This window comes from Furipterus horrens, unplaced genomic scaffold (genome assembly GCF_987537825.1).
Source record: "Furipterus horrens unplaced genomic scaffold, mFurHor1.1.pri manual_scaffold_4, whole genome shotgun sequence".
NCBI lineage: Eukaryota > Metazoa > Chordata > Mammalia > Chiroptera > Furipteridae > Furipterus > Furipterus horrens.
In genome coordinates, this window is record NW_028327174.1 from 187,256,424 (window position 1) to 187,283,604 (window position 27,181).

Consider the following 27,181-nt stretch of genomic DNA (forward strand, 5'->3'; position numbering starts at 1 on the left):
TCATTGCTTCGTATATGTGCCCTTGACCAGGGATAGAACCTGAAACCTTGGCACATCGGGATGATGCTCTAAACAGCTGAGCTACCCAGCCAGGGTTATCCTCACTTCTAATTGCATATTTATTTGGTTTTGAACTGTATAAAGATGCAATAATACAGCATGCACTCGTTTGTCATCTTTGCTCAAAATTTTGTTAGATTCATTCATTCATGTTACTGTGTGTAGGTGTTCATTCTCATACCTGTAATATTCCATTATATGAATATGCTTCATTTTACTGTTGATGACAGTTGAGTTATCTCCAGTTTTTGGTTACTACAAATATTGGAAAATGTTACTATGACCATTCTCAAATATGTCTTTTAGGGAACACATGTACACATTTCTGCTGGGCAAATCCCCAGATGTGAAATCCCTAGGCAACAAGGAGAAGTTCAGCTTTGGTAGACGGAGCCCGTGTTGTGGAGTGGTTGTACCAGTAATATCTGGGAGTTCCAACTGTCCACATTCTCAGTCATTTTAGGCATTCTGACAGATGTATGGTGTTATCTCAATGTGGTTTTAAGTTGAATTTCTCTGTTGACTAATGAAGATAACATCTTTTCATGTATGTATTGGTCAAGGTTTAATTTTTTACACAAATCCTCGGTAGATATATATCACACATGATATAAAAATAAAGTTGAAACTAAGATAATACATAAAAAGCCAAAGTCCCTCTAAAATCAATCCCTCAGCCCGCCCCTTTGCACTGCCTTCTCCAGTTTTGAGCACTGGACTTGGAGTTAGGAGACCTGAATCCCAGCATTGGTCTGTCCCTGGCTTGTGTGCATTTCAACAAGTTCCTTCTCTGGGTCTGTCTCCCATCACTGAAGACCTCTTTACTTTGCTATTCTGACCACTGTTTCTGTGATTACAAGAAACTCCATGTGATGGGGATGGTCATCTGCCCCAGTACCCATTATCTCCACCCTCCTTAGTAATTGAACCCCTGAGTTTTAGCTGAGCGCCTGGCTGCCCCACTAGACTCTCTTTTCCAGCCTCACGTACACAAGTAGATGTGGCCCTGTGATTAAGACTAAGTTCAGACAAGGGTGTGTGCATAAAAATGAAGTGCGTAACTTTTGGATTGTGCCCTTATAAAGAAGGGCCATGCCCTCCTCTTCTTCCTGGTGGCTGAAGAGGATTGACGGTGGGACCTGGACCCACCATCTTTGATCATGAGCTAGAACGGAGATGTATGGATGATGATAGATGGCACAGGAGCCAAGACCTCCCCTACCACATACTACATAGCTGACACAGCTCTGGACTGCTCAGAGAGCTTCCATCTTAAGTTATTGCTATTTCGACTTTCGTTATATCCACTGAACTTTAAATACAGTGACCGGGGAATGACTTTAAATTGGGTGTTGGGAGAGGTTGCCTTGAGGAAGTGACCCTTAAGCCAAGACCTTAACAAGAAAAGGAGACAGCCATACAGCTTTTGGGGGGAAGTGTTTCCAGGCAAAGGGGACCCCTGAGACTTCACCAACCTTCTGTGTAACAAGGGAGACTGCGTGTCACATCGCCCATGTCCTTGGTTACAGTGAGTGAACCAAGAGGCCAGCCATTGGACCTGCACAGGGCCAGTCCAACCTCCAGCTTGGCTCTGTGAATGACAGGACAGAAAATCTCTTTCTCTGGAATTGTAAGTCTAAAGGACCATCTAAGCATCATGTTACTGTCAAGTGGCAAAACCCATCTTAGAATAAAACCAAGCAGAGGCAATCAGAGAGCTAGGAAGGGACAGAGGTCTCCATGAGAGCCTTTGACTCTACATTTCGCCACACCTGACTTACTACAATCCAGTTATGAAAAGAAATCATTTCGTTTCTTGCTACTGAATTTAGTTTCTGTCACTTGCAACCATGAGTTCTGAGAACAGTACAGATAGTGGATGGGGTGTTGCAAGTCACAGGCCCTAACATGTGGAATTGGCAGAGTCCACATGGGGTGTGGAGCAAGATTTTTTTTTTTTTTTTTTAAGAATTGGAAAATTGGTAGTAAATTGGCTGGTTAACATGCCTGTTGCTTTTTGGGACCCTCAACCATATGACCAATGAGGTTGTAGTTTTAGGGATCACGGTAAAGCAAAAAGCGAGGATGGTTGGCTATTTGTTGTTACCTTCAGGAAGGTCGTATCAGAAACAGACAAGCTCCGGTTCAAGCTGGCACATCTGAGAGAGAACTGGGAAAATGTCTTGTCAAGAGAGGCTCACTAATTACCTGTGATGCCTGGAAGCCAGAGAATACTATGCCATGCTAATTATGGAAGCTGAGTTCTCTGCCCCAGGATAAAACTACCAGTAGCAAGGGCAGGTTACACACCAGGAAATGGCACTGTGGAGGAACCAGATTCCCCCAAGACCACCCAAATCCCTCGAACTGCCTGCTTGGCCATTACTGCCTTTGTAGACAGAACACAGGGTGGCTGGAGGGGATATCAGACTGCCACCCCAGGCCACAAGTCCTGACTCCAGAGAGTGCCACTCACGTAGGTGATAATGCCTGAAAGCAACTTAGCCCCTTGGTCTGACCCACTACTAGAGCTAGTAATAGCATCACTTTAGACTCATAATTTTGCTACTGTTTATTGGGAGGTGGTATGGCATGGTGGTTAAGTGAAGAAGCCTTGGAATTTGGCTGTATGGGTTAAAATCCCAGCTCTCCCATTTTTGTTGACTGGGGTGCTAGGCCCAGTTCTGCCACAAACTTTTGAGTGGCCTTGGTGGTGAGACATAAAAGCTCCCTAGCTTCCTCATTCAGACCCCAGAAAAATTTGAGATTTCCCCTCCACCCTGGGCTTCTTCCAAGCTTGCCCATCCCAGCATATGGCCAAGGAGCTCAAGCCAAGTTCATCCTTCATATTTAATCTACCTCCTAAGTCCCTTCCCCTCCCCATTCCCCGTCACCACTCCAGTGCAGGCCACAAAATGTGTGATCTTCACTTCGCTATAGTGCTGTCAAAATGCTTTCAGAAAATGCAGATTAGCCATCCCCCTGCTTAAATGGTTTCAACTGGCTTTCCTTCCTCTTGGAAGAGTTTGAAAAGGCTAATATGGATTTTGAACCTCTGCCTGGTTTGGCCCTGGTCTCTTCACTCAGTTCAGGCCACCTGTTTCTCCACCCTTCCCTGTGCTTCAGCCATACCAGCTGTCTTCCAGCTCTTTCTAGCCCCAGGAGTCCCTCTGCCTGGAATGCTCTTCCCCAAACACATTTTAGCTTGGTTGTTCATCCTTCAGGTCTAGCTTAAATGTCAGTCCCTCAGAGAAGCATTTTCTGACCCATTAAAAAGGTCAGGTCCTGGTGACAGCCTTCATAGCGCCTGTTACTATGTCACCAATGACACACATGCCTCCTGTTTTTCAGGAAGACTCATTCCACTTAATGTTGCCCTGTGTGTGAGTGTGTGTGTGTGTGTGTGTGTGGAGGGGGCCTGGGGGGCTGGATACAAAGAGTTTGCTTCCTGTGGACGTTTGTTCATAAAGGGAAGTGTCTGTCTGTCTTTCTGTGCCTAGAATAGAACCAGGCCCTGTATTTGATTGGCAAGGATGAGTCTGGGATGGTCTTGAGGAACCTTCCTTTTCACATGAATCATATTAACTAGAAATGAGCTCAGAAGTCAGGGGCCAGGAGAAAAGAAACCAAGAAGCTAAAATGGTCAAAGGTTCACATGTGGTCTAAACCCCAAGGCACTGAGCCATCAATGGCTCATCTCCATGAGTGCTGAATGCATTAGGCCCCTAGGTGGTAGATCAGGCTCAGGCTCCAGCTCCCTGGGAGGCCCAGCTTTGTGGACTCTTCAAGCCCTGACTTTGGCTGTCTACTTCCCCACAGGCTGAGATCATGCCTTTAGTTAAGTCGGCCACAGCTCTGGAGAAGACTGCCAGGAGTTGGAGACTGGACTGACTGCAGAACCCACCGAGAGTTTCTAATTCTAGATTTTAAAATAGGTTGTATAACTTTACAGTCCAAATTGAACTTACTGTGAGCCTGGAGTTGGGATTCCCTGTCACTTTGCACACAGGCAGGTGGACTTGCCAACAGGTCCCTCCTTAGCTGGGCCTTAACTTTCGCCAGGGGGAACCTTCCATGTCCTATCCATCTCAGAAGAAATCTGAAGCCACTCATCCAGTTGTTCAAGCCAGAAACCCACGAAGGCATCCTCATTCGCTCCCGATGCTTCACCCCCATCCCCTGGTATTTACAGCACTGGCAAAATCTGCTCATTCTTTCTCTAAAATGTTTCCTGAATACATTTGCTTCCTCCCATCTCCACTGCCACCACGGCAGTCCAGGCCACTGCCATTGCTCCTTGGGGTCTGCAGTAGCCTTTTAACCAGGCTTCCCCTTACACTCTCCCATTTCCCCATAGCAGCAAAACATGGGAGACTGGCCTGTGCGTAACTGGTTGAGATCCTTTAGCTGCCTTTATACCAGATGCAAGGTCCTAGCCAAGCTTCCTAATGGGTGCGGGATCCACCTTTCTAACCTCCAGTCCTGTCACCTGTCCTTCCCCGCACCCTGCTCCCAGCAGTGCTCCCAGCTTCTCTCACTGCAGCACTTAGTGTCGTTCTCATGGCTTCTGGTGCCGTAAGGACCCTTCCTTGTCCCTCAGCCTCAGGGAGGTTTTGCCCCCACCTACCCATTTGTCATTCTGTCTAAGACTCTTTATTTCCTTCAAAGCACTGATTAGAATTTGTGACTGCTTTACTGGTCTGTTTTCTGGTTGTTGTCTGTCTCTCCCACTCTTTGTATAGCTTCCTTGCAGAGAGACAAGAAGAGGTCTGTCCGGCCCTCAGTAACCAGCATCGTGCCTGGGCACAGAGCACATGCTCTCCAAACAACCATCTCTTTAATAAAAAGCCTTTTCGCTGGTGGCATCTCCAACAGTCAGGAATTCTCTCTTTGCTTCTGAATTTTAACCCCCACACTATGTTTGTGCTCGTTAGGGTAATTCTTTTCTGGGTTTATGATTCAAGAGTAGAGCAGAAGATCTCAGGCAGCCTGGCAACCATTGGCCTGTGTGGGAATTGCCTTTCGGGGGGAATTGCAGCAAATCTCAGCTCTGAACTGGAAAGGTCAATCTAGGAGGCCTCAGTCCCTGCACTCAGCAATGCTGCTGGAGGCCTTGGGTTTTCCAGAGCTTGTGAGGACCAATGATCCCACTGCCTTCCTCTGTCCCTTAATGTTCCAAGCCCCTCTCAGGCACTACAAAGCTGTGCCCGTGACTCCTGGGAGCTTCCTAGCTAAAGCCCCGGCAGAGAAAGACACTACAGCAGCAGAGGTGGCCTCGGGGCTGACCCCGGGGAGGGTGGAGAAGCTTGGAGGCCTCATGAAGGTGTGGCTGCGGGTGGTGAGATATGGCATGCTGGCAGAAACCACCTGGAACTCCTGGGCACCTGTCAGCAAGTGAGCAGGAAGAGGGTGCAGGGCACAGTTCTAAAAGCAGCATTTACTTTGATTTTCACTTCTCCAAGGCCCCAGGACCTTTGTGAAGTCCTAGTTCTTGGGTCTCGCACACTCTCTCCATCATTCCTTCAGCCACTGCAATAGCTGAGGTGTGTAGTAGGTGATGATGATGTCAGCACCTTTGTGGGAGAGAAACAGAGAACAGGGGAGGGGCTGGGCATCGGCTCTGGGGACACCATCGGGTAGATGATGGCCAGTGGGGGAAGAAGGCTTCTATGAAGAGGCTCGGTCAGTGGACGACACAACATGAGTCTGAGCCCAGTTCTGGTCAATTCTAGCTCTGTACATTGTGTGAGTGTGGACCAGTCGTCTTCTCCGTCTAGGCCTCAGTTTGCCGATGTATAAAACGCACAGTGGGGAAACAGATAAGCTGTAAGCTCCCTTCCCGCACTGTGCGCCATACCCACAAAACCAGCTCTCATTTATGGAGTGATAAACATATGCCAATGACACATATCATCTCATTTAATCTGCACGGGAACCAGAGCTCTGAGGTCCAGAGAAGTGGCTAGGCCAAGGTCTCACAATCAATAACCATTCCATGTTCTGTTCTACAGTGTCATGCCTCTTCCACTCGGCCTGTGTCTGTTACGTCACTGGTATTTCCCAGCTGTTTCATCACTTCCCTTCCCTCTCTGGACAAAGGGCCTTTCAGTCCGTGTGGCACAGGTCAACGCCCCCACCCCTTCCTGCTTACCTGCTCTGCGGAAGGCGGTCATGGCCTCCAGTACAGCAGCCTTCAGATCAAACGCCCCAGCCTGCGCTCCGTGCCACAGCATAGCGAACTCTCCAGACACGTGGTACACGGCGAGAGGGAGCTCAGGGTGCTGCGGAGAAGCAGCAGTAGGCAGAAGTGGAGGTGGGTATGGCCCCTGCGAGTGTCCCTTGTTCCCTGCCCAACTTTTGACCACTTTGAGCCCCAGGCCCTCAGTCACAGCTGCCGGCAGCCTGGCCCATTCTTCAGCTGTTAAAGCAGAGCTGTTGAAAGACTTCCACCTGCAGCTGGTTCCTGGGTAGGGGCAGGGAGGGGAGGAATCCTGTACAGGGCGGGGAATGCTTCCAACTCTGAGATTCTGCAGCCTTTCAATCTAAGGTCCCAGAGCCTGTGGATATGTTCTCTCATCTCCCTGAGCCCCGGTGTCTCTGCTCAGCGCTCACCTTGTCCTTCACCTCCCGCACGAGGTCCAGGTAGGGCATTCCTGGCTTCACCATGAGCACGTCGGCTCCTTCCTGGACGTCCCGGTCCTAGGGGAGGAGGTATGGTGTGGACAGTGCCCAGGAGGCGAGGGAAGGGGGGACGGGGGACACGCTGGCGCGGGCTTCAGCTCTGACCACTCACCACTGCTCGGAGGGCCAGGCCTCGTGCCCCGGGAGGCAGCTGGTAGCAGCGGCGGTCTCCAAATGCTGGGCTTGACTTTGCCGCGTCTCTGGGAAACAGAGGCATCAGGGTGGGCTCCAGCTTTGGGCTAAGGCGTCAGGGGTTTCACAGCAGACCCCTGCCCGTCCCCACTCACCGGAAAGGTCCATAGAAACAGGAAGCAAATTTGGCACTATAGCTCATCACTGATACCTGTGGGGAGACAAGGAGGGGTTGAGGCTCAGTCAGCCCTTTGCAGATGTTCCAGAGTCATGAGGCAGGAAAAGGACCCAGGCTGGGAAGCAGTGCCTGTGTTCCAGTCCCACCGGGGCTCTGGGCCTTGATTTTCCCACCTCAGGTGCAGAGGTTGAGACAGATCCCAAAGGCCTTGTCCAGTGCTAACTTCATTTCTGTGATTCTTGGCAGATGTGTGGGCAGGGTTGGTCCAGCCGCAGGCTCTCTCCTCACCTCCCTACACCCCTCCTCGTACTCCCTGCCCCCTCTCCCTACCCTGTTGCCAAGCCCATGTGCCAGCAGAGCCTCTTTGATGGCTTCCACGCGTCCATCCATCATGTCTGACGGGGCTACCACCTGACATCCTGAAGGACAGAGGGTGGACTTCAGAACTCTGGGACCCTCCTGTCCACTTTGTCACCTCCCTGACCCAGGGGCCCTCATCCCTGCTGGTGGCTCACTCACCTGCCTTGGCATAGGCCAGAGCCACCTCTGCCAGCCGCTGGCGGCTCTCCTCGGCCTGGAAAATCCCATTCTTGCTCAGAAGCCCTGCAGGTCAGACAGCTGGGTCTGAGGGAGCATCTTAGACCCTGGCCTGCCCCACTGTGGGGAGTGGGAGTGCAGCCAGCAGCAGGGCTGCTGGAGGGAGGATGCTCACCACAGTGACCATGGGAGGTGTAGGGGCATAGGCACACGTCGCAGGCCACCAGGAGGCTGGGGAAGGTCTTGCGCAACAGACGAATTGCCTCGACAGCCGGGGAGTCCTCGGAATCAGCCGCAGAGCCCCGCTCATCCTAGTGGCAGGGAAGGACAAAGCAGTGTGTCTGTCACATGAAGCTGAGGCACAATGGCCCTCCCAGAGTGCAGCCCAGTCCCTCTCCATTTATCACCAGCAGAGCCCCTGAACAAGAAGGCACAGTGAGGACTGTCCCCATGTTGCAGAGAAGACTTGACTTGCCCAGTCAGGGTGTCAGAGTCCTACTGAAGCTTCCTGACCGCCCCCCACCCATGGGTGCTGTCTTAATAACAGGGGCCACGTCCACGTACCTGGGGTCCCAGGGCCAGCACAAGGTGGGAATAAAGGGGTGGTCAGCGTGGAACCTCAGTTCACCCTCTCCCAACCCCCCCTTCCCCTGTCCTCTAACTTCTCCTCTGATTCCTCACCTTGGGAACTTGGCTGGGGACACCAAAGACCAGGACGCAGCGCAGGCCCTCTTCTACTAGGGGTCTTAGCATCTCTTCTAGCCGGTTTACACCATACCTGCATGGGGGTGGGGTGGAAGAGCTGAAGGGAGGCAGGTCCCGGGCAATGGTCCTCCCCACCCTGCTGCACTATGCCTCTGAGAAGAGCAAATGGTACCAGGAGAGCTCAAGCCCCACGGTACAGGGAGGGGCAGAAACGTAGCCACCAAACAGATGGGAAAGCTGAGGCCCCGAGTGGCAGAGCTACAGGATTCAGCAGTGGAAGATCCCTCCAAGGTTCTTTTTTTGAACTCCCATTTGAAGTTAAGCTTTCCCCTCCAAGACTCCGCTATGATGCCTCTGGTGATGGGTAGCCCATCACTTTACGAGGCTGCCTCTTCTATTATGGAACAACTTCGACCCTGACAGAATCCTTCTCTCTACTAAGATGGAGTCAGACTCTCCAGAGCTTCTATCTCCTGGGTCTGCTTCTGCTTCCTGGCACCTCCATCTGTAAAATCTCTCCCTCCATTACCCCCTCCCCTCCCCACCATGTCTCTTACCTGGCCACTCCTGGAAGGCTGGCGATAGGCTGTACATCATCAGGAACATCCCTGCAAGAGTGGGGGTGGGCTATGGACTGGTAGCTGTGGGAAGGGCCAGTGGTGAGGGGGTGACTTAGAGGGATGGGTGGGGAGCTGGAAAGGAAAATGGAAATGGAGATGGTGGGAGGGGGATAGGGTCCAGTGTCTGGTTCCCCTGCCTGGCCAAGCCCAGGGCCTGAAATAATAGGAACAAGAATAACAGTGACAACAGGAGCAACTGTACTAAAAGACGAGTAATCATAGGAGGCAGTCAAGTGGTTAAGAACTGGGCCTCTGAAGTCAGAAGGTCCTCACTTGCTATCACAGTCACTGACTGAGTGACCTTGGCCAAGTTATACCATCCCTTTGAGCCTCAGGACCTTCGTCTGTATTCTGGGTGGATTCACTCATTCATTCTTAAAACAAATATTTATTGAGCACTTATTATGTGCCAGGCACTGTTCTGGGCTCTGGCAATATAACAGTGAATAAAACAGACAAAAATCCCTGCCCTCCTGGAGATGACAATCTAGGGGACAGTATCCATACTGTCCTCATATGGATGACGTCAGAACTGAAAGATAATGGATGTAGATGCTTAGCGTAGTACCTGGTACACAGCAAGTACTCAATAAATGTCAGCTGTTGCTATTATTAATATTATGATGGCCACCTGTTACATGTGCATAGCACTTGACAATCTACAGACTGCCTTCTTAGCTTCTCTTATTGCAAAAGCTCAGGATGGCAGGTAAGCGTTCTTCTTATTTTACAAATAGGAAGATTGAGTTCTTTTCAAGGTTTGTTTTGTTCCTAAGACAGCTGTCCTTAACACAGTAGGCTACTTATAATACCCTGAGCTCCAAGCTAACAGCTCACTCTACCAGCCTCAACAGATGCTTGCTGGGTCACACCCACACCCACACCCCCACATGCCCTGCAGATCAGAGACCCGGCTCATTCTGGGGACTCACGTGACAAAGATGGGGTAGATGAGGTTGGAGGCACTGAGGGTGGTGGCGGCTGCCTGCCAGTCCCGAAGCAGTGGGTGGAAGTAGCTGCTGTGCAGAACAGACTGGGGCTTCATGATGAGCAGCAGGGGCGCAGGGCAGCCAGCTGGTTGGAAGTGAGCGCTCCTGGGATATCTGCTGGATGCTCAGCTACGTGGGGGCAATGGGAGGAACATGAGACATGGTCCCTGTCTCCAGGGAGTGGCCATACACCCCCAGGCTCTTCCTGATTCCTGCCTCCCCTGCTGTCTACCCCAGTGTTCCTCCAAGTGTGGTTCACTGATCCCTGCTGGTCTATGAGAAATAAAAGTAGGCTTTAAGAAACTTTCATAGCAATTTGAACCTGATAATATAAAATCTGGGCTCATATTTATATGGTCTCTCTTTTTCTTTTTAAATCACCTTTTTCTAGTAATTTATTTTTATTTTATGTTCTCAAAGGATCAGTCTTGGTTGGATTGGAAGGTAGTATGAGAAGCACGGAGCTAGCTAACATTTATACTTTGTTCACGCCATGAAAAAGATCCATGTACTTGGCAGAAATTTTAGATAAGCCAAAAGAGAAAAATCTCTTGCAATTCTACCTCTAGAGAAAAGCACAGTTAACCCCTTGGTACATGGACTTCTTGTCAGGCAGGACACACACTAAGAGGATTAAATAGCTCCGTGCCTGACAGACAGACAGACACACACACACCCTGTAGAGTGGCCACCGATGCCTTCTTTGCCAGCCCTAGAGCCTCCGGCTGCTCCCCAAGCACAAGCCACACCTGGCCAGCTGCTGGCTCCGCTCACCCTGTTCCCTTTATCTAGAAGCTTGTGCTCCCTCCACAGCTTCAGCCCCAAATCCTACCTGGTTCGCCACAAGGCACTCTCTCCTTCCCTCTCCCACTAAAGCTTCTTCCCTTGCACAGCTCACACTCTCTCTTATATAACAGGTCTCTGTGGACCTATCTTATCTTATCCCAATAGACAGAGCTTCTGCAGGGCAGGGTCCAGGGTGAGTTCATTTTTTGCCTTCTCCATACACTCTGCCACATAGTAAATATTTAGTTACATGGCCTACCAGTCTGTCCTAAATGATAAAGCTTGTTGAAAGAAGATGAGGGCTGAACTTGGTGTTGCAGGATGAGTGGGTTCAGCTAGTCAGAGGGAAAGGGGAGAACATTCCTTCAGGAAGGGAAGAAAGGAGTAAAGGTGGGGAAGGAGGGAGGGCTATGGACTGTTCTCAGGACCTAGGAGGCCATTGAGCCATGTGTGTATGGAGTGGGGGCGGGGCGAGACGGGGGGCCAGGTTGAGGACAAGGAAGGTTCCTGACTGGGGGCAGGGCAGTGGCCTGATCAGAGCCTGGCTTTAAGAGAACTCTTACAGCTCGAGCACAGCAAATTGGAAGCAGAGGAGCACAGAGGATATGAGGTTAGAGGGGTGGAGAAGGAAGGGCCAAGAGGCAGTTTCTTGGGGTGCACATTCTGAACTTGCCTGACCAGGAGGGCAATGGAGGCAGGGACAAGGCACGAAGAGGGCAGCGGGGAGCAGAGCTTGGAGTGGAGGTGGAGAACTCTGTTTTAGACACTCCCTTTTGGAGGTGTGTACAGGTGTTAATGTGAACAAAACTGACTCCATCTTTGTATCCCTGCTTTTGTTTTTCCATGCTAAGAACTCTGACCTAGCTAGTCTCAGCCAGCACCAAAGCCTCAAAGTTAATGATTAGCCATGTCCTGTAAGCTTATACAATGTAACCATAGAGATTCCTATCAGTAAATGGCCAGAATGGCATAGCAACTGAAATTAATATCAAACTAGGTGTTGGCATTAATTCTAAGCACTGATCCATCCTAAGACTACCAGGAGGTATGGTTCCTGGCTCATTGCATTCTTGGTCCATTCATCTTGTCGATCATTAGCAGTTCAGCTATACTAGAAAATGTTTATCACAGCACTGCCTAGCAGCGGAGGCTAACCTGAGTAGACTCCTGGCTCATCCCTTCTGTGATGACTGAACCTTTCTGTAGGTAAATTACCCTATAATAAATTCCATTATATTCAATAAACTTGTCTGCTTCATTTTTCAGTCTTAAGACACCTTTACAGATTGGTGGTCAATGCACCTCCACTCTACCTTCAGACAAGATGCATGCAGAAACACTCAATAGGCAAGTAGGAAAAAAAAAAAAAAAAAGCGCCAGGAGGCACCCATTTCTCCTTGAATGAGTGGGGCCTCAAGGCCTTGAGGGAGGCAGGGATTTATCCAAGGTTACACGCTCCCTGGGCCTGGGAAGTCCTTTAGTACACTGAAGATGCCTTTCTCCCCACAGTCTCCCAGGCCTCATTTTATCTGGTCCTCCTCCCTGTCAGGGTTGGGATTATCAGGAGCCACACAGGGAGCCACACAGGGACCCACCCTAACACCCGACCCTTGAGCCAGCCATATCATCTTCCACAAGAGCAAGTCATGCCTCCCCAAAGTTGTTCCAACCCCCAGATTAATAATCATTCAGCAGTTACAAAGTCTTGGGTACCCATTTTGTGCAAGATTTTGCTCTCAGGTCTGCCATGGATTAGCCTAGCTCAGAGAGGTTAAGTCACCTGCCCAAGACTACATAGCTAGTCAGTAAGTGAGCTAGAATTTGAATTTGTTCTAGACAATGAGTGCAGGGTAAACACTTGATTCAGTAGGCACCTCTCTGCCTCACTATCTTTGCTTTGGTGGCTGGTGAGATGGAGGAAATAAGAGAAAAATATACTGAGTATATGTTAGGTGCTGCTCTAGGTACTTTATATACACTGTACACATTATCTCATTTAATGGCAGAGAGAGAATTGTCCTAACTTTTAGTGATAAGGGAATGGTTGGTTCAGAGAGGTTAATTGACTTGCTCAGTGTTAGATTTTGAAGCTGGGTCTACACATGTCTCTGGTTCACTTCTCAGAGAGCAACCTTTGCAAACAGGCTCCTGGCTGTTGGAATCCAAAGCTGCATTCCATTGGCCTCAACCTTGCTTTTACTTTAGAAGACAGAGGGAGCCGAGAACTTCTGTTTATCAGAAGCAACAGGGCAGGGCTGCCTAGGAGCTTTGCAGTCCAAATTTCACCCAGGGGGACTGCAGGTTGGGGGTGGGGGACAGAGAAGGAGGGTGAGAGTGGTGAGATGCAGGCTGCACTCTAATCTGTGTTTTCTTAATTTTTATATTATTTTACTTTTGTTTTTTTAAAGATTTTATTTATTTATTTTTAGAGAGAGGGGAAGGTAGGGGAGAAAGAGAGGGAGAGAAACATCAATGTGTGGTTGCCTCTCGTGAGCCTCCAACCGGGGACCTGGCCCGCAACCCAGGCATGTGCCCTGACTGGGAATTGAACCAGCGACCCTTTGATTCACAGGCTGGTGTTCAATCCACTGAGCCACATCAGCCAGGGCTCCTTTTTTAAAAAAAATAATTTTAGGGTTCAGAGATTTGATTTGAAAAATGGGTGTCAGTAATAAAAATAACTAAGTTGAAAACAACCACTCCTGTTTATCTCTCACATTCTGATGTGGAAAATTGGGTGCAGAGAGGCAACAGGACTTGGCTGACACCACACAGAGTCAGGTACAGAGCTGGGCTCAACCATGGGATCTCCTGGCTTCTAGTCCAGCGCCATTACCTATAACACACGTGGTCATTCTGTTACAACAGGTGCTGAATCAGTATCTGTGGAGTAGAAAAACATCTCTGAGCAACAATGTTGCATCTCTGTTTGCAGAACCAAAGCCAGGCACAGCTCTGGCTTTGCATCAAGTCCCTTAAATATTGAAAGATGTTCATATACTTGGGAGGGCACTTCTCCCAAATCAAGGGAGCCTGAAAGCCACAGCTTAAATCCTGTGACAGCTCATTGAAGTCAGCAGCAAGTTACTGTGGGACCCAGCACATACTCAGCCACATGAAAACAGCTTAGCTTAGCTGGAAGACAGTACAGGGTGGTGCAGAAAAAAAAAGACACATTTCAAGGTCAAAGAGCCCCAGGGTTGCTCTGTGCTCTGAAAGGTTGCTGGCTTTTCAGATTCTTCACTGATCTGTAAAATGGGAGTTAAACTACCAAACTGACAAAGCTGCCGAGATTAGAGATAGTGAAGTGGTATGTGCCTAGGCACACAGTAAACATGTAGCTACTTTTATATCAGAAACCAAACTGAGCTGGAACTAGATCTCCTGGCCTGCCCTCATAGCTGCGCCGCCAGCACCACACCCAGAAGGGAGAACTTTCGCTCAAATCTGTGTGGGCTACAGGGTCTTCCTAGACATTTGAAGTGGGGGTGGGGGATGGTCCCTGCCTCCAGCAGTTTATGTGAGGGAGAAGATGGTACAATAGAGGAATGGACCAGGTGCTGTGGGAGGGACCTGCGTTCTCCGCGAATCAAGGCTGGCTTCATGCAAGAGGGGACATTGTGGAATAAGTAGCTTTTCAGACTGATTATGAAGGTATCGCTTTCCTTACAAGGCAAATTCCCAACCTGGGAGTAAGTTAAGTTGGGGCCTGAGAACTGCCACCAGAAGGGGCTGAGAAAGAGCTGCAGGGTCTGAACCCCCCATGTTGTGCTCAGCTGAGGATTCCAGAGGCTGTGGTCTTGGCGCAGAGGGTTGGGAGCCGCTGCCAGCTCTGGCAGACTCTGCCACTAGCTGGGGAGGAGGCAGTCAGGAGGGCCAGCTAGGTAGAAGGTGGCCAAGGCTGAAAAATCCAAAGCCCCAGAGGGGGCTGTTAGGCAGTTCTGAAAAGGGACGGATTTGTTTATGCAACTCACATTTCCTGAATATCTACTCTTGGGCCTGTCCCAGTGCAGCATACAGGAATTAAAAACAAGGATGATACCTAGAATTTTGAAAAGCCTGGCAGGTCCCTCTGGGTTCAGCTATTTGGATCTACGAGGAGAATTTGAAACTGGGCTCAAAGAAGGACAGACATAGGCCCAAGATCATTCAGGGGGTCAGTGGCAGATCTAGGGTTAGAATTCAGGTCTCTGCAGCCCAGTTCTCAATGCCCACCACTACATACTTCAAGTACAAATTTCAGAGCCCGCAGCAGAGTTGGGCTGTGGAGTGCTCTGGATAAAGGGGGTGGGGGCAGACCGGTGGCTCTAAACCTGCCTGCAGCTGGCAGCATGATGGCTAAGTGTGTGGGTTTTGGAGTCTGCACACAGGGGTTCAAATCCTAGTCGTCACTTTCCAGCTGTGTGACTTCAGTTTTCGCATCTGGTAAATGAGCACTTGAACCGCCCTCAATGGGCCATTGTAAAGCTGAATGGTGCAATGCATGTAACGTAGGGACAAGCCTAGCACAAAACGGCTGTTACACCTCCCTCCCTCATCGGCGATGGTATCTCGCGCTCTGCACTCAAACAGACTGCTCCAGCGGTGTTTAAGGGAGAGGCGCGCAGCCCGGACACCGGTGCGCAAGCGTCCCCGCGGAGACCCCAACCCGGTTGCAGCACAATCTACCTCTACGAGCCCAAATACCGGCTCCACCGGACGGATCCCCAGCTGCACTGCGAGCGCTTCAGGCGCACAGCACAATATGGGTCTGGGGACGCGGGACTCTTGGTGCCACAGCCCCCACCTCCAAGTCCGCCACCTCCCAGAGTCCGCCCCGCTTACCCAGCTCCCAAGGGCTGCAAGTCTACGCTCCTGCCGCCGCTATCACGCACTCCAGTCTCCCCAGCACACTTGGGGCGGGGCTGCTTCCCGGAAGCAGCGTCCCTTCCAACATCCCCGCCCCAACACCCCCTGGGGACACTTGGCCCGGGGCTGATGTCCAGCCCCTGACTCTCACGGGTGCGGGAGGCTCAAGGCCTGGCCAATCGGGTGTGCGGAAGGGCTGGTGAGCCCGCCCCTCCCTGCTCCGGGCCAGCGCAGTGGCGAGGGAAAGGCCCGAGCAAGCCTAGGGGGCCACGCAGACGGGGCTGCAGGGTACCTTTGCGTGAACCTGCTTCGGAAGCGGTTCTAGCCCCGAAGGCCTTTTTACAGTCCTCCACTTCCCAACTTAGACCATTCTGGGCGCTAGTTAATTATTTGTTGAAAGAATAATTGTATGGCAGGACATTAAAACAACACCGTAATGCCTAACACCATTGCTAAGTTCATTTTTGTGGACTGAGTATTTTAAAGTTCTTGAGTTCAGCACCAAGCTGCCTTCCAACTTTTAAGAGAAAATTTATTCCAGCCTAATTGCTGAGGGTCTACTCTGTGCCATGGTTTGGGAAATGCTATTTGAATGACATGGACACTTTAGGCATTAGATCTGTCTGATGAATACATTGGGAAATGTGACCAAAGGTCTAGAGGGCTGGGTGGAGGGTAGGGGGTGGTGGTTGCGTCGGGAAGGGGTGGGGGGGTGGGGGTAGGGAATCCAGTGAGGCTTTTGGGGCTTGGGTGAATTGGTAGGATTGAGGGAGTGAAGTGGGGTCGGGATCAATACCGTAACAAAGGAATGCTTTTATACAGGTGAATCGGGGATTACTGAAAAGTTAACTTTGAACTGTTGAGGATGCCAATTGATTGTACTACACTTATTCTCAGGTTTTGCTTCTCAAAATCTGTAACCCAAACCTGTTCTATACCTCTTTATACTCCCAAGTTAAAGAGGTAGAAGGCTTAATGCTAAGAAGTATGACACCGCTGAATTCCCAGCTACTAGAGTTCTGATCTGTGTTCAAATAAGGAAGGTGGTAGAAAGGAATGAGGAAAAGAGTGAATAAATAAAATGGAGTCACTATGGTCAAGCTGCTAAGTTATTAAAATCAAGTAGGCTGAGGCCCAAGGAAACGATTCTATTCTTGCTTTAACCAGCCTGGGAACTTAAACTTCAGTTGTGCATCCATGCCTGGATGTACATGAACTCCATAGAAAACCATCTGTACAACTCAGTTCATGAATCAGATCACTGGACACCTGGAAGATTACTATCTCAGATCAATTCAGAGGCTAAGAATGCAGGACTGACTCTTCTCAAAAATGTATTTTACTATAAAAACTCTTAAACTTTTCTTTCTCCTTCAGTATTGCATAGTTGTGTTTCAGGTGTGCAAACCTAGACACTTGAATGAAACTTTGCACTTTTAATTTTAGCAAAGCCTCCTGATTCGTTTAAACCTTGTTGACAGAAGTAAATTTTTTTGTGCATTAGAGTCAGGGACAGTACCATGCACTTTACATTCACTTATCTAATTTTGATGACAGCTGTTAACTATTCTCATTTTACACTGGGAAAAAAAATCACCAGGGAAATTACATAATTTGTCCCACCTCACACTGGGTTTACTCTGCAATGCTTGCTAAACATGCTCCTTCAACTCATAGGGATAATTACTCTTCGTCCCCTCTCCCTCAATTTAGATCCTGTGCTCAACATTCCTTTGATAATACCTGCTTCACCAGAGTTTATTGATAGCTAAAAAATAATTAGGACCATCTACCTTTAAGAGCCCAAACAGGATGGAAAATTTAAACATGTTGCTTTTTGATGTAATCTATTTTTCCTGTTTCTCTCTTAACTGGAAGACCTGTTCCCACCCTCACCTCCTACTAATTTCACCTTAATCTTTCACTTTGGTTCATAAAAAAAGTATTATGGGTGTAACAATATGAATAAACCTTAAACATAATATAAAACAAAAGTAGTCCAACACAAGAGAACATACTGTATGATTTCATTTATATGAAATACAGACTCTGGCAAAATTAACGCGCTGCTGGAAGTCAGGATAGCGATTACCACTGGGGAGATAGGGAGTGACTGAGAGACCAAAGGGGCTTTTTAGGGTGCTGGTCATGTTGTTTATTGATCTGTGAATTATATGGATGTTTAGTTTGTGAAAATTCATTAACCTATAAACTTATCTACACCTTTTAGTATGTATAATAAAATATATCCCCTCCCCCAATAACCCCACTAATGTCTCACAGATAGGTACATGGCATTGTGCCAAATGCTGTGAAGAGCACAAAAGAAATAGCAATTAGTGGTTGCCAGGGGCCGGGTGTGGGAAACATGGGGAATAACCGCTTCACCAGTATGGGTTTTAATTTTGGGGCGATGAAAATGTTTTGGAACTAGATAGAAGTGATTGCACAACATTGCGTTGTGCTAAACGCCTCTGAACTGCTAATTTTAAAATGATTAATTTTATGTTCTGTGAATTTCATCTCAATTAAAAAAGAAAACTGGTTCACCAAATGCAATGTGGTATTCTGCTTTGGATCCCAAACAGAAAAAGAAGTGGAAAAACTGATGAAATACAAATAGTTTGGCCAATTTAATCGATAGTTTTAAAATTAGTTTTGACAAATGTACAATGGTTATATAAGATGTTAACATGAGGGGAAGTTGGTTGACGGTTATACGGGAACTCTGTATTCTACAACTTTTCTCTAAATATAAAATTGTTCCAAAATAAAGTGGCCGTGGGCCACTTTAAAAGAATCCCGATTCCACAAATCAGTGGTAAGATCCTGAGCAAGCCACTTCTCTCTGATGAGCCTCAATTTCCCATCAGTAAAAATAGGTTAGGCTGCAGAAGCAATTTTGCATGAGTAAGAGTGGTAACTGTCTCACCCTCCAAATCCAGATCAGAATCCATAGGTAGGAAGAGCTGTGGTTAAAAAAAGATGAAACATTACCTTAGCCTATTAAGCAATCTTCAAAATCCAGATACCACTACAGGAATGACAGAGGTGAGAGAAACTGATGGATGACTTCAGACATTCTTCCCAGTTCTTAAATTCTGTAGTTTTAGGTCATAGTCCCCACTCTCAGGAAACATGACTTTTCTTAGGTAAAGTTGTGTAAGTACTAAAGCCATGTGGGAGTTCTTTTGGGGATTCATTCTTGCCTAGAGTCTTATGTTGGAGTAGAAGCGGGCTAGAATAGAATGTATGGTGAGCCCTATTTAAGCAGGTTTTGAATAACATGTTGGTTTATGTATGGGTTTAACAGGAAACAGTAAGGGACTGTAACAGCAATGTTCCAGGAAGATCCACTTGGCAAGAAGTTCAAAGGGAAAGCTAGGGGAAGCTGAGACAAGGCAGGACACTGAGCTCAAAGGAAGCCACAGGAGTCCAGATTGGACTTGAGGGCTTAGCCAAGGGGTGCTCATGAGAATTCAGAAACAATATTTATTAAAAAAAAAAGATATTTATCTATTTTTAGAGAGAGGGGGAGGAAGAGAGGAAGAGAAACATTGGTTGCCTCTCTCATGCACCCCAACTGGGGACTGGTCCCCCAACCCAGGCATGTGCCCTGACCAGGAATTGAACTGCCGACCTGTTGCTTTGTGGGACAGTGTCCGACCAACGGGGGCCCAGAAACCATATTTCTGCTGTAGAGAAGGGGAAAAAAACCCCCCGCTGATCTAAGGACCGTTGGGAGTTATCTTTGTGAAATGTTATTTATAAATTCATGATTTGAGAAATCTGTGCTGATTAGGGAAAACAGAGCCAGACACACAGCAGGAACTCAAAAATGTCTGGTGGTGTTAAGTATCTGGAACATACAGGGTGTCCAGCAGAGCCACGGAAAACTCGGGTGGTGGCTGAAGAGCAGCCCCCTTGCCTGTGAATGAGCAGCATCTGCTGGTCACCGGGGGCGTTGCAGGATCCCACACCTAACAAAGGTCAGGCCCAGTCCATAGTCCCCAAACTACATAGGGCATGATCAAATGTTCCCCTGGAGCATATTACAAACAAGCAGGATGGAAGAGGAGTCATCACTTTTAACAACAATGTCCTTTATTTGTACAAAGCACTATAATTTTCTCATTCGTTTATCAACAAAATTTTCACTGTATTAACAATTAACAGTGTCAAACTACACTTCACTATCTGTCAACCGCCTTCGAGACAAAAATGGAAAGAGAAAATAAAAAAAAACTAAGAAAGGTCAACATTGGTACTGTAGAAGCAGTTCAAGGGGATGGTTGTGGGAGTGGGGATTAGATTCCTGAGCACCATCAGATTTCCCTTAAGGTTCACACAAGTTTACAAAATCATTTTTAAAAAACATGAGATTAGAACTAAGAAAGCACAGGAACCTGCACTTGGGGGTATTAAGCAGGTTATCAGAGTTCCGGGACTGGCAGGGTAAGAAAAGGAGGGAGAGCGGGAACGGGGGGCAGAAGAGAGGCGGGAGGTTGGAAGTACAGAAGGAGAACTAGAAGAAATCAAGTTTGGAACTCGTCACGAATCGGAAGAATGAAAAGCCAATGTCACAAGTCTGGAAAATGGCCTACAAGAAGAGAAAGCCCGGTATTTTACACCTTCCAGGAGGGGACCATAAATTCTAAAGCTGTACGGTGGCCGGCAGAGCTGCATCGAAGACGAAACCATTTTTGAAAGAGGGAGACATTGGCACACTTGCCTGATTCCACTCCACACTGAGGATTTCAAAGCACATGAGCCCAGAGTGCAGCCACCCAACAGGTCAGGTGCCCGCAGGCAAGTCTCAAAGGACCCCAAGCCAAGCGGGTCGGTGGAAACTGAAATTACTGTTACCGTCAAGTGAAGAGACCACAGATTTCATTGTTCTCCCACAGTCTTTTGGCGGTTTCTTAAAATGATGCCATTTTGACCACTTCTAATAAGCTGGTATTGCCAAATACGGTACAAACAGGCTGTCCGTGATCTAAGCCCCAGTTTTTCCTGAGCCTTGATTGCCTCCCGTGATCTGGATCACTGCAGGTGGCATGGAAGCTATTATTTTTGGTGGGGGTGGGAGGGAACTGGGAAATCAACAACTGCCTAATCATATATGTTAAGTAAACAAGATCAAATCGATGAAACGATCAGTTCGGAATCCCTCTTGCCCCAAAAGCCATAACCTTCAGACTGATGAAGCAAGACAGGACTATGCTACTCAGATGCTCTGAGTGTGGGAAGCGCTGGTTTTGATATTTCTAGCCAGTTTTCATTTCGGTCTTCTCAAGGCTCTTCTGCCTAAGACTGTCCTGCCTGGCGGAAACTGCTTCACATCAATCACCGTATCCCACGTCTCCTCGCCCTGTTCAGTTGTCCACTTCCTCCTCTTCATTCTGCTCCTCCTCCTCCAGCCTTTCCTCGTCGTCATCATTGTCCTCATCCCTACTCTTGTCTTGCTCGTCGGAATCCGTCTTTCTGTCTTTGTCCTTCTTCTTTTGCTCGGAAGCCTCCTTCTTGCCTCTCTGCTCCCTCCTGTATGCTGTGAGGAGGAAGGAGGGGTTAGGGGGCAGGGCTGGGCCCAGCGAACCGCCGCACGGACGAAAGGTAACCTGTCTGGTATCACAGGACACACCTCCCGCGGCCCTAAGTGAACTGTTTCTGAATCACATCCCATACTTGCTTATGGGCGTCAAGGGACCCCAGCTGAGCAAGATTTAGGACCAGGTGAGCAGGTCACACAGGATGAACATCTACCGGGCTGAGAAAACAAAAGGCTCGCGTTACCTTCCAGAGCTTCTTTTAACGGGGTCACAAACCGCTGGAACTCCATTTCCTCCATGGCCGAGAGCACATCGCTGGCATTCAGCGTCTTGCGTTTCCCTTTCATCGCGAAGTTGTTGGCACTGACACAAGACAAGAAGAAAGATGAAGGGCTGTCAGACCCTCTCTTGCTGCCTAGGGCGTGGGTGGAAAAAGGAGCACCCAGAGGTGGAATCGGAAAGCCCACATCTTAAGAGGCATGGATTTTTGTGATTTGGTAAACCCCGCCCCTTCCCTGTACAAAAGGGTTAAAGCAAAGTGATTTTGTTCCATTTGCTTCAGAACTTGCAAAAACTGGGTAAGGGCTGTGAACCCCCACCTCCAAGAGCTAGGACGCCCGTTTACTGGGGGTTTGTCGGCTCCAAACCACGAACTCCGACCGACGGGGTCTCTCTGCGCCTCCCTTATTATGCCACCGTCCCAGTTAAGCTCTGGCTAGCTCTGCCCGCCTCACCAGGATGTGGCGTACAGCACGAAGACGCTGGCGGCACGGGAGATGGCGCTCCGGGCCTCCTTGGAGATGTTGACCCCGTCCGGGAGCTGTGAGAAGAGAGGGGGTGAGCAAAGCAAACGGCCCACGTCCTGCTTCCTTCACTGCCCTCTCGTCTGCCCTGGCCCATCTGTCAGTCTAGTTGCTCACCGCCTCCTTGATGATCCTGGTGATGACGGCATTGGGCAGGTTTAGGTCCTCTGGCCTCTCCGCCATTGCCGTCACGGGAGCCGGACCTCCGCCTCAGCCCTCCTTTTCAGCCACACAGTCTGGACTTCCCGCGTCGCCTCGGTCTGACCCAAAGAGGCTTCCGTCCCGCCCCACGTTGCCCACTGTGTCCCATACTGCCCCGCGCGCTATAGCCTTCCCCCACCCCTCCACCAGTTCCGCCTCCGCTTCAAATTGACGGGGCATCCGACAGTCCCAGGCCGTTATGGTTTTCGCCCGCTTGGGGTTCCCTCTGGCCCCACCGACACCCGGTGTCCCTTCCCAAGCTCGTTCGTTTGCTTCATGCCACCACCACGTCTGGAGATTTCTCACCAACATAAGTTGGGCTCACTGGGGCTTCCGTTTCTTCCCCATAGTGCTGTGCGCTGTTGCTTGGCGACGGCGCAGCCTGGCGCGTTGCTGCTGGTTGTGGTGGGGCGTCGAGGACCCGGACTCCGACCGTGGGGCGGGGCTCCTTTGCTGACGGGGGTGGGGGTTGGGGGGGTGCGGTGGGAGCGTAGGCCTCTTCACCGGACGGTGAGGAGCAACGTTTAACCACTGGGCCTCAGCTGCCAGCGGTGTGGCTTCGCCTTCGATTCCACAGAACCGCGGCTCTCCGAGGCCGGATTCTTCCACTTCCCTTTTCCAGAACGAAGCGGGGAATCTTTTTTTCAACTCTTACCGGGGCTGATGTCCATCCTTAATAATTACACCCCTCCAAACTTGGTAATGATAGTGTTAAGGATAACTGTTACCTTGATTTTTCGAACGCAAATTACTTTGCCAGCAGAGCACCAATGCTGGCAACGTAGAGATGGGCATGACTAGAGTCGGGGCTCTCAGTTCGAGATGGTCAGGAAGAGAAAGGGCGACAAGCTGGTTGTGAGAATAATACAACACTAAAAGCAAACCATCTTACAGTTTTGTTTTTTTCAGTTTATAAAACCGTGCATCGAACATCTTTCCCAGTCAAAAGCATTACCACAGCTTTACAATGGCTTTTTAAGTTGTAATATTTTCATATTATGTACGTAGACATTGTTCTCACTCCCACTAAGTAGCACTTTTTTTCTTGAAACGTGTCTCAAGCCACCTTTTCGTTTTGCTGCTTTTGATAATGATTATAGAGAAATATTTCTCTGTTATGAAAAGCAACAGCAATTTGAGGATAAATGGCAACTAAAACGGTTTCAATTAGAAACTGTAGACTCTGGTAGGAAAACTTAGCTGGAATGAAACAGGCCTGGTTTAAAGATGTCAGGAGATGTCAGTTCCTGTCGGGTTGGAACTGGGCCCTGGTGTTGTCAGATATTTTGGTTTCTAAAAGGAGCCAGAAATCTGGACATCAAGGACTATTTCCATTTACAATAATGGCTCAAAGTAAAAGCTAAACAAAACAAGCCATAGGACAGGTATAATCCTAGGCCAATATTTTGCTATCTGTGGTCTAAATTAAAAACCCTTTAGGACGGGGACTTATTTTGTCCTCCATGCTTATTACAGGTTCCCGCACATATTTGGTAGTCAATAAACATGTTGAATAAAAGAAAGTAGAAATGGATACTGTCCCTGCAAAGTTATTATGGATAAGGTGGTAGTGGCTGCATAAAACATTTCTAGAGAGAGAAAGATGGTAGTACTGATTGAGTACCTATTATATTACCACACATAAAAGTACATTTTCTCACTTAGTGCTTCTACAGTCCTATTTAGGGATTTCCCTTCCCCTACTTTATATGAGGAAACAGGCTAAGAGAGGTTACATCACTTGCCTAAGACCATACAGACAGTAAATGAAAAGCCAGTGGCCTCTGATACAACGGCAAGTCTACTAGATTTGCTGGTTGAGCAAACCCATGAGTTTCCAGTGCATATTTCAGCGCCTGTAGGAGAACTGGAGCAAATTGAAAAATGAAACATGCCTTCCACAGTTTTGAGCCATCTAAAGCACTTCTGTAACTACATTAGTTGTTTTCCGATAAGACTTTTAGGACATGGTGGTATCTTCCCCCTAATGATTAATAAAGGCAAAGGAACTATATGCCAGACCTTTTAATAGCCATTAACAAATTTTTGTGAAATAGGCTTATCCTCATTTTGCAGATGAGGAAATTGAAACTCAGATTAACCAATTTTAATGGCAAATTAGGACACCTGAAGTCTGCTCCCAAACTTGCCACTTTACATCACACTGTGATGTTTTCATACTTGCTTGTTACCCAATTCTTAATTATCCTATGACTACCATTTATGTGTAAGGGTTCAATAGAAATATTTTATGCTTTGAGTCCAAATTAAGATCAGGCTAGTGTATAATACTCCCTAATTATGTGGCTGTTTCTCCAAAGGGCTAGAAAGCTGCAAGGTTGGCTTTTGTCCTAAACCAGTTATAACTATGGACTTGCCAGATGAGAGCCAGTGGGATGAAACCACCTGCAATTTGGCTTTTTGTCAGCATCCACAATGCTGGGCAACTATCCGCCGGATTGAAAGGGGCCACCCTCGAATCTTGGGCTCACCCTGCAAAACTCCTCTGGATGTTGACGGTGAATTAGCCAGCCTGTCTCTTTCCTCACAAGCTTTTTGAACTATTTCTGTTTGTCTCGTTTTTGATACATTACATGTTTTCTTCTGGTCTGCTTTCTCAGACAAACTCCCAGTGGTCACCATTGTAAACATCCCAGATTCCTGCTTCCAGGCCAAGAGACGTCCTCATCGTCACTTACCAAGATTTACCTTCACTAAGCCTCACTGTTTATTGTCTCAGGGTTCAAAGTTTGACTCCAAATTTCAAGGCAGGTAAATTATCAAGGAACCTTCCTTTAAGAGCCTGCTATCTCAAAATTCTGGGTTGACTTTCTTTATCCTTGTAGAAGACTTTGAGAAAGCTGGGTTGAAAATAAAATACCAATTCAGCCAAAGAAGTGGTACATAGAGGGAAACTAAAAGAAAGCATTCCTATTTGTGTTCTAGGAGTTAGTTAAAATGGGGGGGGGTGTTAGTTTGCTAGGGTGCCATACATGCAGAGTAGCACAGATTGAGTGGCTTAAACAACAGAAATTTATCTTCTCAAAAATTCTGGAGGCTACAAGTTCAAGATTAAGGTGTTGACAGAATTGCTTTCTTCTGAGCCCTCTCTCCTTGGCTTGTAGGTGGCTGTCTTCTCCCTGTGTCTTAACATGGCCTCCCCTCTGTGTGTGTGTGTGTCTGAATCTCCTCTTTTTTCTAAGCACACCCGTCCAACTGGATGGAATATTTAATTACTTCTTTAAAGGTTCTATCTCCAAATACAGTCAGATCTGAGGTACTGGGGGTTAGGACATCAACAAATGAATTTGGGGGGTTACAATTCAGCCTACCTGTGCAGAATGGACTTTCTCATTAACTTTTGTGGGTCATCGGAAACTGTCTGCACATCCTGTCTTTCTTGTCTTCTATTTTTAGGTATGAAACCATAAGCTCCTGAAGGAAGAAGCAATGGCTTTTCCTTTTGAGTATCCTGCAGAGTTTAGGTACTCAATTAGTGCTTGCTGATATATGAAGCTAAGGGAAAGGTATCTGTGGAAATCTTACACTTAGAAAATTTGAAGACCCTGTTGCCTGGAATCAGAGCACTGGTAGTGGCCCTTGGAGTGGTTTCTTGTCCCCTGCTCCACTGAAGCAGCCCTGATAATTTTTCTTAGGCTAAAGCTAGTATAGGAAAGGATAGGACTACTTTTAGTTTCTCTAGGACTCAAAGTCTGGAAAACAGTGGCTTGTCCCAGTCAGGACCTATGAAGGCAAAGGCCATGGCATCATTTGTTTAAGTCACTTATTGAATTCACAGATGTATCACAGTGGGGGCTACTGGCCTGGGCACTGGGGATACAATGGCAAACAAGATAGTGTCTTTACCTCAAGGGCCTTTCAGCCTAGTTGGGAGGCCAAGAGTCATTCATTGTGATGAGCGTGGTAAGAAGAGTGCCCCCTAGCTGTGTGGAAGCACAGGGGAAGGATTCCTAACCCAGGGCCCTGCCTTCTGTACAGGTGGCATCTTGCTTAGACCTGAAATTAGAGCAATGTAGTGAAGTGGGAGTTGTAGGTGGGAGGAGGACAGGAAGAGAGTTCTAGGCTACAGGAATAGCACATAAAAATTCAGAAGGCAAGAGGAAGTTCTTTAGGTATCAGGAAAAAAGTTCAGTGTGTTTGGAACATAGAGCAGGAATGGGAGAGTGGTCAGAGGCAAGACCGGGGAGCTGGGGTAAAAAAACAGGGCCCTGCATCATGTAGGACTTTATAAGCCAGGCCAAGGAGTTGGGTTTTTATCTTACATCTCTTTTCAATATTTATTAATTTATGCATTTAACATGTTTTTTTAAAAAATAGCAAGTAATTTGAAAATATAAGAGGATAGTATTTTTTTTTTTATTGTGGTAAATATACACAACATGAAATCTACTACTTCAGTGATGTTTAAGTGTACAGTTCAGTAGCATTAAGTACATTCACATTATGTGCAACCATCACCACTCTCCACTGCTAGAACTTTTTCCTCATTTCGAGCAGGAACTCTGTACTCATTAAACAATAGCTCCTCATTCCCTCCTCCCTCCAGCTCCTGATCTGTTATATTTTCTATGAACTTGCCTGCTTTAGGTACCTCATATAAGTGGGAGCATACAGTACTTGTCCTTTTGTGTCTGGTTTACTTCATCTAGCATGATGTGTTCAAGGTTCATCTGTGTTGTAGCATGTATCAGAATTTCATTCCCTTTAAAAACATTCCTTTGTGTGTACATGCCCCATTTTGTGTATTTAACATGCTTTTGGACATCCACATCAAAGGTGCTTAATAAGCTTCTATTGATGGTTATGTAACTATCTGTAGCTGGAGAGAGAGAGAGAGGCATAGGCTGTGCATACAGTTTGATCCAACAAATAGTCGTACAGTGTTTACAGTGCGCAGTGTCTGTCTGGGAGCTGGTCTAGGAAAAACAGACAAAACTTAAGGAGATGGCAAGACCCTACATTCATTCGGTAGGTCGTCAGTCCAAGGCTTTCTATAAGTAGAAGGCTTTTCCTCATAGCATTAATTTTGTCACTCCGGGAAGTCTTTTTGTGTCTCTGTCTCATGTTCAGA

At 47.8% G+C, this 27,181-nt stretch overlaps 2 protein-coding genes across 4 annotated transcripts; both read right to left on the reverse strand.

The window, feature by feature from the left end:
* Window positions 1-4,880: 4,880 nt before the first annotated feature.
* Window positions 4,881-15,626, reverse strand: ALAD (aminolevulinate dehydratase). Of its 3 annotated transcripts, XM_090274593.1 has the most exons (13): window positions 15,513-15,626; window positions 13,525-13,571; window positions 9,846-10,031; window positions 8,851-8,901; window positions 8,270-8,366; window positions 7,764-7,899; window positions 7,571-7,654; window positions 7,382-7,470; window positions 7,029-7,084; window positions 6,854-6,941; window positions 6,673-6,759; window positions 6,212-6,341; window positions 4,881-5,633 (listed from the first exon to the last, which is right to left on the reverse strand). In XM_090274593.1, the coding sequence occupies exons 3-13, from the start codon at window positions 9,956-9,958 to the stop codon at window positions 5,575-5,577; spliced, it is 990 nt and encodes a 329-aa protein (XP_090130719.1). In that variant the 5' UTR covers window positions 9,959-10,031; window positions 13,525-13,571; window positions 15,513-15,626; the 3' UTR covers window positions 4,881-5,574. The 3 variants fall into 3 exon arrangements, with proteins under 3 accessions (XP_090130719.1, XP_090130718.1, XP_090130717.1); XM_090274592.1 differs by lacking the exon at window positions 13,525-13,571; XM_090274591.1 differs by lacking the exons at window positions 13,525-13,571; window positions 15,513-15,626 and adding an exon at window positions 10,735-10,795.
* A 4,539-nt stretch (window positions 15,627-20,165) lies between these two features.
* On the reverse strand, window positions 20,166-22,193 carry POLE3 (DNA polymerase epsilon 3, accessory subunit). The gene is made up of 4 exons (XM_090275970.1): window positions 22,006-22,193; window positions 21,820-21,905; window positions 21,330-21,448; window positions 20,166-21,084 (listed from the first exon to the last, which is right to left on the reverse strand). Exons 1-4 carry the CDS (start codon window positions 22,069-22,071, stop codon window positions 20,912-20,914), a joined length of 444 nt encoding a protein of 147 aa, XP_090132096.1. The 5' UTR covers window positions 22,072-22,193; the 3' UTR covers window positions 20,166-20,911.
* Window positions 22,194-27,181: the final 4,988 nt, after the last annotated feature.